The sequence below is a fragment of the Danio rerio genome, chromosome 18, assembly GCF_052040795.2.
Source record: "Danio rerio strain M-AB ecotype USA chromosome 18, GRCz13ab, whole genome shotgun sequence".
Classification (NCBI taxonomy): domain Eukaryota; kingdom Metazoa; phylum Chordata; class Actinopteri; order Cypriniformes; family Danionidae; genus Danio; species Danio rerio.
In genome coordinates this window covers 10,181,782-10,195,345 of record NC_141038.1, presented here as the reverse complement: position 1 = coordinate 10,195,345, position 13,564 = coordinate 10,181,782, and the positions used below count along the sequence as shown (strand labels likewise).

The following is a 13,564-nucleotide window of genomic DNA, read 5'->3' as shown; positions in this document are numbered from 1 at the left end:
ATTCAAAAGGACTTGAGGCTGGAATTTCTGCCAAAGATGCATCAACTAAGTATTGAGCAAAGGCTGTGAATACTTCTGTACATGTGAGTTTTCAGTTTTTTTTTTATAAATTTGTAACAACTTAAAAAAAAAAATCTTTTCGCACATTGTCATTATGGGGTATTGTGTGGAGAATTTTGAGGAAATAAATGAATTGAATACAATTACCAAATAAAACTGTAACATAAAAAAATGTGGAAAAAGTGAAACGCTATGAATACTTTCCGGATGCTATTGTGATTGGGTGAAAGGCGTGAGGAAGCCACCAAACACACTTTTGTTAAAATATTCAATGGCAGTTAATCATCACTGCACTGTTACCTGCCTAAGGCTCCAATGTGATCTTACCTTCCTCTGTGACACATTTGCTATACTCAGGAGTAAAACTAAACATCATGAACTCCTTTATTTCTTGTGCGCTAAATTTGTTATAGATAACTTTAATTTATGGTGTTAGATGTTTTTAATGATTGTTTTTACTTTGCTTTCTACTGTTATATAGTAGTATTTTTATAAGTCAAATATTGATTCTAGTGCGTGTTTGATGCATTTTAGGTAATTGTGCTTCAAATTTTAAATGAACTAAACTGAACTTAATAAAATACAAAAAAATAAAAATTAAATTAAATTTGAGACCGAAAAACAATCATTTATAACATTTTTATTACCCACATCAATAACAGTATATCAGTAATTGACATCAGTTGGACAGAGCGGCTGGTTGATTTCACTGTAAAAAAAAATATGCAAAAAAACAAAATCAATCAAATAATTACTGATATAATAATAGTGCCTATTAAACACGCCAGAGTGGAGTAGTGAACCAAACAGAACAACAAAATGCCAGCAGCACAGCAACTGTAGGTTTACACTTGGATCCAGAATCAATACAAGCCTCAACAGATGATTTCCCCAGAATTTATATTGACAGGTCTTAGAACTTCATGAATTAAATCCCACCGGCAGTTCAGTGGGTTCATTAATTAGACAGCAAAGGTTTCATCAGCTCAGTCTGCCTCCGATGTTCTGGAGGAAAACAGTTTCTCCTTAATCTCCCGTGTTTGTCTTGAAAATGACACAGAGGTATGTCAAACAAAAAAACAAATCATAAAAATAGCTGCGCAGAAATGTCTCCTGCTTTGCCGTAATCTCTTTATTCATAGACTTTAATCATGTCTTATTTCATTCGGAACGTCACAGTCACAGTCAAATAGGTTACTCAAGTAAAAGGAAACGCACACACTATTTTGGCCTCGCTCAAACAACACACTTTACATGGTTTTCCAGTGCCGGGATTGGAAGCGTCTGTCAGTAAAGCTTAATGTCTGGGTGTATTTGTGTGTTTCACCCTGACCCTCGGCTACATTTGCTCTGACAAGCAGGACTCATGTAAGTCGTGCCTGACGCTCTATAAAGCTTCCTAGGCGCTGGAGGGATAGGGAAATTTTCACGGATTTACAATAGGAAAGCACACACACTCACACGCATGCATGCATGCATACATACATACATACATAAATACAAACACAATCATAGATGCACACACAAACATGTAAATACAGACACACACACACACACACACACATACATACATATACACCGACGTGCAAAAGCACAATCATAGATACACACATACATACACACACACACACACACACACACACACACACACACACACATATACATAATCATAGATGTGTGCATACATAGACAAACTACATACAGACACGCACATACGCACACACAACGCAATCATAGATATAAACACACACACACACATTCATATACACATACAGTACACACACATACATACACAAACATACATACTGTACACAAACAAACACACAACACGCATATATACGTACACACACACACAAACTACATACAGACACGCATACATACACATACATACATAAATATAAACGTACACATATACATACGCACACACATACAATCATGGATACACACATACACACATGCATACATACAATCTGATACACACACTAACACACACACTCAAAACACACACACACACACACACACACACACACACAATCATAGATAGACACATACACACGAATACATACAAATAATCTGCTACGCGCACACACACACACATATACACACACACACACGTACACATACGCGCACACACACACGTACATAAATACACACATCCATGATACATAACTGCATAGTGACAGAAATATTCAACGAGTAAGTCCGTGCAGGTTCCTGAGGCGTCAATTTAACCCTGTTTCTTCATCGGACACTTGTGCCCTTGTATTCTTAAGGCCACTGCGTGTGATATGGAACTTCCATCCATTCATCCTTCTCTCCGCTCGTCTTTTATCCCCACACAGACTTGTCTGTATTGGAGAATTTCAGCTGGACGGCTTCAGTGCTCATCTTGTTGCCCTAGAAACAGGAACACGGTTTTTGAAAACGCAGCTGAAACAGGAGCAAATCATTGAACGCGAGCGCAACAAATGTACACAAACAGACAGCAGAATCGGCCTCCGCGTCAAGGTCGCCTCGCTTTGAAAAGCCTGCCCTGCGAAGGCCAAGGACTGTCATTACCAGGACAACCAGTGTGCAAATCAAACAGCGCATTGAGGTGAGCTGGGCCTGTTAAACAGAAAGACAAATGACCCGCGACTCGAGCTGCAAAGCAGAGATTGAGGAGCGCTAAAGAGTTTTTCACATGTTCGTTTGGTAACACAACATAGTTGCCGACATATAATAGTAAAAGAAAGTTTTCAAAGTGTGCTCACTATACGTGAAAGGATGACTTTAAAGGGTCACAAAACACCAAAACACATTTTTGACAGTCATATACATCTCCCAGGCTGCTAAAAACACTAATAGGATACATATATTTCAGAACAAATGAAAATGTTCCGTTGTTTTGAGCAAATTCGTTCTTCCGGGTTTGAAAAGAAATTTTAAAGCTACATCATGGCAATGAAATCATTGCGTAAATACCAGCGTGTAGACTGGCTGTCTGTACCAGCGAGTACAATATGACATATTTGATGGATGGATGGTCTCAGCGTCTATTAAGCTGTAACGCCCCTTTCACATTGGGTGTCAGCGTCAATGCTTCCGATTCACTTTGAATGGGTGACGTCAGGCATTGCCTAACTGCATTGTGGATCTGTCTGCGCCGTTTTAGAGCCGTTGCTCGCTGCAGAAGTTGGGACAAGCTCAACTTTAAACGCCGACGGGAGCGTCAGCCAATCAGATCGCTGTATGCAAATACACCAGCTAGGCAGTGGCCTATTGCTGGCTGAATTTCATTGGCTGACGCTGCTATGACGATTGCGTTAGCCCCAACTTCAGACACACCTTCAGTCAAGCGTTGATGCTGAAGCCCCGTGTGAATGGGGCGTAAGAGCGCTGTGATTTGCAGCAATTTGTATTATCCAAGATCAAACTTGATGCAAATGTAGTAGGTTATTAAATACATTTTTTTACATCAGCTGAAAGGTTATTAAATACGTTTCGATATGGTTAAATATAAAAGTAATATATTCTATATAAATAAACAACACTGACGCACCCCCATGTGGTAGTATTGTGTATCAGCAATCTCACAGTGGGGCGATATGCCAATCTGAAAATTTCATATATCGCTCAACACTTGTGAATGAAAAAGAATTGTTAGGAGACATGGGTCGTCAGTGTTGTGTTTACAAATGTGCTGCAATGAAGGTTTTGTTTCCATTTCCCCGTGATGAAAGCATCGCTCGTATGTGGATCCACGTAAGTGGAATACAGTGGTTTGCTAACACACAACAAAAATATGTGTGAAAAAAATAGTGAAATACGGATTTGCTACTTGTCTTCTTTTAAAAAAAAATGCGGTTCCAGTTCGTGTTGATCGTCCTGTCTCTATGGATTTGGTAAGTGTGTGATCAGTGGTCTTTGTTTTTGTTTATTCAGAGACAAAGTTAGTATCATCAGCAGTGCGCCTTTAGTTTTTAAAGACAAACCTAAGACAAAATTATTTAGTTAATATCACTACATTATTATGGGCTGAAAGATGCGTTGTAAATGCTGCTCTGCGAATGTAAACATCTTAATCCAACCATTACCGTCGTGTAGGATTTTCACAGCGTATCATTTTCAGCGTATATTTTTTGACGCATTTTGTGACAGGACAGTCTATACACACATAGCGGTTTGATGCTATTCTCTGCCCCGACCAAGTCTTTGCATCGACCGAGAAATGCCAAAGTATTTTTTTTTTATCGAACTCCATTAAAACAACACTCTCCTGGCAGTTCATACTCGCATCCAATATCTTGTTTGTCACTGCGGGCATGCATAAAAATGTTCCTGAATGAAAGCGAAAGTGCCAAACTACAGTTAAAGTTGACAAATTAAAAATGAAACGCCCAAAATTACATGAAACTATGGACGAAATGTGAATAGTGCGATGACGGAATGACGTTAATCGAATTATGTGCTATACCATGTAAAATGGGATCATTCAAAAAACAACTCAGGTAAACACCTAATCATATTATTGTCTTACTGTATATCATAATATATGTGAAAATCAGCTGTTGAGCACGTACTGAAACTACACTTTTCATGCAAACCCTTCACTCTTTCGCCACTCAACACTCCCACCTAAACAAAGCTGGACTCGCCCACTTTCCTGACTTTTCAAAGTTGAGGGGTGAAAACACCCTGCTGAGACGGGGGGTTACATGGCCCTTTAAAGTACAAATGAAATCAAAACTAACCATATAGCTTACATTTCTAGCTTTGTGGTGAACTATCTGTGCACGTCATTAATAATATAAAATAATAAAGTTTGCCATTCTAATCTTTAATTGAAATCTGAAAATTCACTTCCTGTTTGATTTCAATTAAAATCTCAGATTAGGCTTGTCTGAGGTTTTTGGGTGTGGCTAACATACAAAACCACGCCCCTCCATCTGTCAGTTTTGACAACAGAAATGGTGAGCAGGAGGAGTCTGTTAGGTTGTAATAACTCTTCTAAAACCCACTTCCTGATCTACGGTTGTACAGATGGTGGTTCACTTCCTAATTTTGGTACGATTGCATTCATTCCAGAATCGGACCAGAGTTTGCGTGAACCATACCCAAGACTACCTCTTTTAGGCGGACTCTGATATGGTTTGCAGGTGAGCTCCTGAGTTCGTAAGACATCATTTACACTAGCTAAACGCACAGAACTGACGTCAAACGAATTCTGGTGTGGATCGAAAGGGCTAGTGTCAAAGCATGCTAAGTGTCATTTGCTCAGTTATGTCATTTTAAAAACAAAGATGATATTGTTGGTTTTGAAAACTTAACATTACCAAGACTACAGAACTTGTCATAAATCTGTCATAAACATGACTGTCAAGAGGCAATATAACCGTGTCATAAAATATTTTGCTTTGTGTAATTTGTAACCCATTATTTCACTAATGTTAGCTGAACTGCTCTCCTTGGCATTTAGTAGGTGGTTCAGCTAGACTGTGCTTTAAAACCAGGCTAAAAGATTTACAAAAGTTTTATTCAGGGTTTATCTAAGGCAAACCAGTCACCAGGAACATGACTGATCAATTCCTCTTGATCAGGAGAGAGAATTTATTTAATTAACTTCTCTGTTAAATACAAGAGCAAACCGGACTGCATATACTGCAGCAAAGCTCCACTGGGAGGTCCAAACTGCATCTATCAGGAGCGAACGCTGGAGACTTTCAGTGAAAAAAAACAGTTCTGAAGAGTGATGTCTGAAAACAACGCTCTTCCTCTTAAACTCGCTTCTAATTGGCTGTGAACACAGTGTGACACACAGCATATGCTGATGCAGCTCCATAGTCTTTAATCTTACAGATGTTTCTAGAGGTCCCTCAGCGGCTCCTTCAACTGCCCCGAGTTAAACATCAAGGCACACACACACACACACACACACACACACACACACACACACACACACACACACACACACACACACACACACACACACACACACACACACACACACACACACACACACACACACTGAATTTTCTGAGAGCTAGCGCAGGGTAAGAGAGAAACAGACAAAAAAAAAAAAAGACAACTGGGTTGAACTGAGGTCATTTTTAAAAGCAACGCTGTGGAGAATTTGCATATTTTTTTTATAATTAATTAACAACTTGCATATTTTCAAAAAACCCTATGTTGATAAACTGTACAGGCCATGCATTTGAAAGGCACTTTTACATTGTCCACCCCAAATATTTAGCAAGTAACTTCGTAAGTAACAGGGAAGCTCAAACAAAATAAACAGTTATTTTGAAGTGCTGTTGGGTTTGGTGCCACTAGAGGCATATAAAATAAACGGCACTTTAAAAAGCAACTATTTCATGTCATTTCAATGTCTTCATTTCATTAGACATTAGTTCATGTTGGGTTTAGTTAGCATGATAAATTTAAACGAAACTAAAATGGTATAATGGATTTAAAAATTACCAAGACTGCAATTAATTAAACAAAAATACACACTATGTTTTATAGTGAAGCGTGACACTTTGTTTTTAGACATTGGCAGCTTATTTGCGCTTTTTGGTATATATAAATATACACACTCAACGGCCACTTTATTAGGTACACCTGTCCAACTTCTTGTTAACACAAATATCTAATCAGACAAACACATGGCAGCAACTCAAAGCATTTTGGCATGTAGACAAGGTCAAGACGATCTGCTGCAGTTCAAACAGAGCATCAGAATGGGGAAGAAAGGTGATTTAAGTGACTTTGAATGTGGCATGGTTGTTGGTGCCAGACGGGCTGATCTGAGTATTTCAAAAACTGCTGATCTACTGGGATTTTCATGCACAACCATCTCTAGGATTTACTGAGAATGGTCAAAAAAAGATAAAATATCTATTGAGCGCCAGTTCTGTGGACATCCAACCTTGAGGCAGATGGGCTACAGCAGCAGCAGAAGATTAAATGGATGCCACTTCTGTCAGCTAACAGGAAACTGAGGCTACAATATGCACAGGCTCACCAAAATTGGACAACTGAAAATTGGAAAAAGGTTGCCTGATCTGATGAGTCTCGATTTCTGCTGGTACATTTGAATGGTAGGGTCAGAATTTGGCGTCAACAACATGAAAGTATGGATCCATCCTGCCTTGCACCATTAGTTCAGGCTGGTGGTATAATAGTGTGGGGGGTTGTTTCTTGGCACACTTTTGGCCCATTAGCACCAGCTGAGCATCGTGTCAACACCACAGCCTACCTAAATATTGTTGATGAGCATGCCCATCCCTTTATGACCACAGTGTACCCATCTTCTGATAGCTACTTCCAGCAGGATAACATGCCATGTCATAAAGTGCAAATGATCTCAGACTGGTTTCTTAAACATAACAAGGAGTTCTTTGTACTCAAATGGCCTCCACAGTCACCAGAACTCAATCCAATAGAGCACCTTTGGGATGTAGTGAAACAGTAGATTTGCATCATGGATGAGCAGCCAACAAATCTGCAGCAACTGCATGATGCTATAATATCAATATGGACCAAAATCTGAGGAACATTTCCAGTACATTGTTGAATCTATGCCACGACGGATTAAGGCAGTTCTGAAGGCAAAAGGGGGTCCAACCCAGTACTAGGTGTATCTAATAAAGTGGCTGTCTGTGCACACTCTGTACACACACACACACACACACACACACACACACACACACACACACACACACACACTACAACTATTAATACTCAACTTTTACAGTGAAATTGTTTTTACTTTTGTTTATTTTATTGTTTATTTTGTTCATTTTTGTTTACTTTCGTTATTTTATTTATTATTATTTTTATTTTTTCAATTATAATTATCATCATTAAATAAAAAATAAGCATACAAATAAACTTTTTCTTACGAGTGAATCAATCAATCAACCAATCAACCAACTAGTGCAGTTTAGCTAACCTTAGTAGCAGCAGCCTTTAGCTTAGCCAGAAGGGATGACTTCTTGGCATAAACCGCTTCCTCTTCCTCCTCTGCTTCTCCCTCCATAATGGCACAGCTGTCGGCCGCCGGTAACTCGCACTCTTTATTGGCAGACATCACTAGTTTGGAATATTTATACTCCAGCCTATCAGAGCTCAAAGATAAATTAGCATAAATAAAGAAAAATGGGCAAACGTTTGCAAAACTCAAATAGTAACACACATCATACTTTTTGTTTTTCTTCCAAAAGTAGCAGGTCAGGGAGACGAGCAGAGCAGCACAAAACGCCCCGAGCCCAGCGCCCACCTTCAGCCAGAAATCAATGGCCTCACATGGAGACGTTCTCTTCAGAGGGAGAGTCAGGCCACTGGTGCACAGCCGAGGTTCAGTCCACACATAAATTGTGTCCTTAAAAATGGAAACACGCATGCATACCATTACACAAACAAAAATAAAAGCAGGGTACGAATTATGCATTGAAAACCCAGGAGTGAGGGGTCAACTTTTCCGGTAATGTTAGTTTGTGTAATACAAACTTCAGTATTTTGTTAAATTAGATCTAATGTATTAATAAAACACATTTAAGTTTTGATTTGTGGTTCGTAAACTTAAACGTAGTTAAGTGTTGAGGGATATTTAGTGTATTCTGACTACAGTATCCTCTGATTAGCTATTTTAGAGGTTACTGTAGGTCAACACTGCAGATCTTGATGGTCAATTCCGATTTTGTGACTGTATCCGACTGTTTTGCTGACGATTTTTAATAATGCGTGACAGGTGAAAATCCGATCTAGCTGCTTACACTGCAGACACGAGAGCACTGATCCGATTCATATCGGACAAATTTCCACATATTCCACAAGACCTGAATCTGATTTGAGCAAATCGGAATCCATGTGATTTGTTCCTGCTTACACGATTTACATGGGCTATATCCGATCTGTGCCACATGGAAGAAAAAAAAAAATTCGCAATTGAGTCACTTGAACAGTGCAGTGTAAATGCGGCCTATGTGTCTAATTTGACTTTACTTTTAGGCTATATGTACAAACAAATGGTCTTACATGGCTCTAGATCTACCAGTTTCAGACTGATGAATGAATATTTTCTTGCATAGACTGGCAGGCGCGATTATGCATCCCCAATGGTATGAACCGTTAAAGGGGTGGTCAAATGTATATTTATATTACATATTTTTTAAAATAATTATCATTTAAAATCAGAAATAGCCATTTCTCACAATAAAAGGGCTGATCCCACCATGCAAATCATTTTAACATCCTTCAGGGGGAATCAAGCGTTAATTAGGGGGGTTTTAATTCCCCCTTTTTGAGTCCAAAAAGTTGCTGTTAGAGCATAAAAAAAAGATCTACGCTTTTTCTGAACTCCCCTTTCTGAGTTTTCTTCCATGAACGAACATGTCAAATTACCAAGAAATTAAATTAAATATTCAAATGAAGCTCCAAGAACATTTTTGTACACCAAAAAAAAAAAAAAGACTATTTTCACCCATGTCTTACACATTAGGTCAGGGAAGACATATGCTGTATCCAAAATAGCCAACTCTACCCTCGTTTACTTTTCCTTACAATAGTCCACTAATATAGTCCTCTTAAAGGAGTGGATTAAATGAGCATTAATTAATCTGCATTACAAAAGTATTTATAGATTACACATTAGTATTACCTATTTGTAAAGTATTATTTAAAAAATAAATCTTATTAAGGCTAAATTTGAACAGCAGTGTACTTAATTTGTATTATTCCTTTTTACATTAGTGACAAACAAGCTGACAAGTGTTTTGTTTCATCAAGTATGGTATCATGGCTCAAACAGCACCTGTCACAAACACGTGAACACACACTGTGATTTTTGTTTTGGTGCTTCTTTAATGTGAGGAATATTCCACATATGCATTGCCACATGGAGTTCTGCAGAAAACAAACTTACCCCAGATAAACTCCTGATGATAAACATGAGTCACGACAGACGCTTCCAGACTAATCGGAGTAGTTTGTATTTTTTACATCAGCAAGCCTAGTATTCCTACTGTTTGATTAATATTGTGCATTAAATTGCAATTCCACATCAAAACCAGTTTTTCATAGCATTTAGGTCCTGCAAATGCACACGCACAGTCATCATAACTAATTTCTCAGTCATTTATATAAATACATAGTCACTCTTCAACAGGCATATGCAATAACTGCTGAAATTCAGGTGTGTATTATTTTCTAATATTTTGAGTTACCACGTCTAAAGACATTGTTCACGGTTGACATTGTTAAAACAGCAGACTGTATTAATATAGCCAGTGAAAACAGGCACCTGCACTCCAGCTTTACAGGCTCCCTCAATGGCGTGGTAGTCAGCCTCAGTACAGCGTGGACACACACTGGAGCTTTCCCACAGAAAGAGAAACGTACAGCCGTCGCAGGTGCCTGCAGGACACGCACTGACAGACACAGACAGAGAAACTAAAACACAGCCAGAGCACAGCAGACTGCAGACACTGGCTAGAAAAGGAGATTCAAAGCAAATGTTTTGAAAGAATTCAGATGATAAAACTGTTGAGGCATATTAAATGATTTCATCTTTTGGATGGATGGATGGATGGATGGATGGATGGATGGATGGATGGATGGATGGATGGATGGATGGATGGATGGATGGATGGATGGATGGATGGATGGATGGATGGATGGATGGATGGATGGATGGATGGATGGATGGATGGATGGATGGATGGATGGATGGATTACAAAAATTAAAAAAGAAATAAATGACTGACACATGTTGTTTATTTGTAAAATTGTAAAATTACTTGTATTTTATTCTCATTTTATTTTTGCATTAATTTTAATTTAAGGTATGGTTGTTTTTTGCCTTTATTCTTTTTAATTAATTTATTTATTCAGTTTAATATTTTAATATATAATACAATAATATTATTTAAATAAATACTATAACACAAGAAACCAATATTTTGCAGTAAACTTGAATTAAAGTGCAAAGTTTATTCAATTTAATTATTAGCCGGTTAAAATGTGGTGGCACAGTGGCTCAGTGGTTGGTACAGTTGCCTCACAGCAAGAAGATTGCCGTTTCAAGTCCTAGTTGGGTCAGTTTGCATTTTTTGTGGAGTTTGCATGTCCTCCCTGTGTTCGCACGAGTTTCCCTCTCAGTCCAAAGACATGCGCTACAGGTAATTAGGTAAAACAAATTGGCTGTGGTGTATGAGTGCGAGAGTGAGTGTTTCCCAGTCCTGGGTTGTGACTGGAAGGGCAATCGCTGTGTAAAATTTATGCTGGAGAAGTTGGTGGTTCATTCCGCTGTGGCGCTCTGATAAATAAGTGACTAAGTCGAATAAAAATGAATGAATGAAATTAATTAAAATCAACTCTACATCATGGTATCAAGTGATTTGATATGACATGATGGGATGCCCTGTGCCACATTTAGACTGCATTAACAGCAGTGTTTGTTTGTGTGGTTGTGTGTGTTTGTATATGTGTGTGTACCTGGGCACAGATATCTCTCCCCTCTCAGTTTTCTCTGGGTTACAGCGCAGCGAGACCACTGCATTTCTGCCTCTCTGACACGAGGCTGTGACCTGTGGAGATCTTTACAAACAAAAGGAGGCCATTAAACCCATCCTGGATGACAGCAGGCAAAGAACAAACCGCACACCTCATTACAAAAAGCCCTAAAACAAAAACCCCAGACAGGCATGAGAGAGAAGCACTTTAAGGGTCTGATGACGTATATCTGGCAGTACCGGTAGAAGAAGTGGACGTCTGGGATCTTCTCGGATGATGGAGATGGGAATAGTTCTGGTCTAGCGGTCACTCCGTTAAGTGATTTTTCCACAGTGGCTCCTGGAGTACAAACACACACACACACACACACCCTTAGGGAGCGACACACAGCAGGTACCAGCCGCAGATTGAAGAAATTAATCAAATTGATCAGTAAACAAGAAGTTGTTTTAGATTTAGAAATGCTCGCTGGGGTTTATAACCAAGAATGTTAATATATATATAAATTTTTTTTTTCTGGTGGTGCAAGTCTGTGCGTTCACACCAAAGGTGGCAAGAGCGTCAAAGTTTGCTTTGGCCGCCCTGGTTACAACGCTTTCTGCCTTTACAAGTCCACTGACAAGAGCGTCAAAATTCACTACATTGTTTCACATATTTAAAGGGGCAGTTGCAGCATATCCAATGCAATCTCACAGCAATTCGTATAACGTATCGATTTAGTAGCTAGCTCAAGTGAATTAGCACGATTTAATTCATAACAATTTAAATGATACTATACCAGCTGAAGTATCATGATACCAAGTAGTATTGTGATACCGTAATTCATAACCAAAATTATAAAGAAAATTGTCATAAATACTGTATTTTGCTATTATAGGCCTACTTGATTTTAGTTCATAATTCTTGAAAAAGGTTTTGCACGTAACTTCACCAAAATGTTTTCGATTCTTTTTTTTTTATTTTGTAGATAACTGACCAACAAAAAAAACATTAAAATAAAGACACAAATTATACCAAATAAAAGTTATTAAAGAAAGAACATTTTCTTCCAACAAAATTAGACTATATGAAGTGGTCAAAAATGTTTCAATGTTTCCTGTTGCTATTTTGGGTTTTTCATACATTGTTTTTTTTCCCAGTCTTATTAAGTAACAATCCAAATTTAAAATTTTACTTTGTGAGTCATTATTTTCAAAAGATTTTCACAGTTGTTGTAGCTACTAAATCATATTGACAGGAACACAAATGAACTGATTCAGATGTTTGTTCGAACTGAAGTGCTGGAAAAAATTCAATAGGCTCCCATAAAAGGTGTGAATTCTACACACTTTTGCAACCTTAAAAAGCTCCACAGATAATTAAAATAAAAAACATTGTAAATAAATAACTGAAAATCCAGCGGCCGCAATATTAAAACCCTTGGGAACAATTGTGTTCAGAACCACAGTTCACAGGACTGTGTTCACAGGAATCGTCACAAGTGGTGGACATCTGCATTCCAATTGTTTGCTGCCGAAATGAGTCATAGCTCATTACCATGAAGTTGACTTGATTTCAGCTCTCCTCAATGCCCACACCAGTGAAGATGTGCCAAGCCCGGCACTTATTGAATATGAACGACTCCCGGTTACTTTAACATCCACGCCGCCTTTGGTGTGAACGCACAGTAACACTGTAAAACATGTAAAACATGCTGGGTTCCACACAATTCCTTAATGTCGTCCTAACACAAATTGATTAAGTGAACTTAATTGTTTCAGCAAATTTAATTGGACTGAAGATAAAACAATTAAGTTGTCCCAAAAACCCACAAGAATCATGTTGCAGCTCATTTTAATTAAGTTGTTTAAACAAGCAGCAAAAATCATGAGTTAAGTGAATATTAGTACTTACAAGTGAAACTGAGTTTTTGAATACATTTTAAGTATGTTTCACTTAAAATATCAGAAAATCATGAAAACAAATAAAAAAGTATGCTCTAAATGACTACATACAGATAACGGATGCAAAA

The 13,564-nt window shown here is 38.2% G+C and overlaps 1 protein-coding gene across 4 annotated transcripts in view; it reads right to left on the bottom strand.

Annotated features, from left to right (window-relative positions):
* Window positions 1-685: 685 nt before the first annotated feature.
* Window positions 686-13,564, bottom strand: part of elapor2a (endosome-lysosome associated apoptosis and autophagy regulator family member 2a) — a 39,362-nt gene continuing 26,483 nt past the window's right edge. The window contains exons 17-22 of one of the 4 annotated variants that reach the window (XM_087292309.1): window positions 11,793-11,892; window positions 11,536-11,637; window positions 10,343-10,469; window positions 8,244-8,422; window positions 7,994-8,168; window positions 686-2,457 (exon numbers count right to left, since the gene is read on the bottom strand). In XM_087292309.1, coding sequence (XP_087148435.1) covers window positions 2,389-2,457; window positions 7,994-8,168; window positions 8,244-8,422; window positions 10,343-10,469; window positions 11,536-11,637; window positions 11,793-11,892 — 752 coding nt within the window. In that variant the 3' untranslated portion in view covers window positions 686-2,388. The remainder of the gene's footprint in view (window positions 2,458-7,993; window positions 8,169-8,243; window positions 8,423-10,342; window positions 10,470-11,535; window positions 11,638-11,792; window positions 11,893-13,564) is intronic. The other 3 variants (XM_087292311.1, XM_087292310.1, NM_001089407.2) reach the window with 3 other exon arrangements.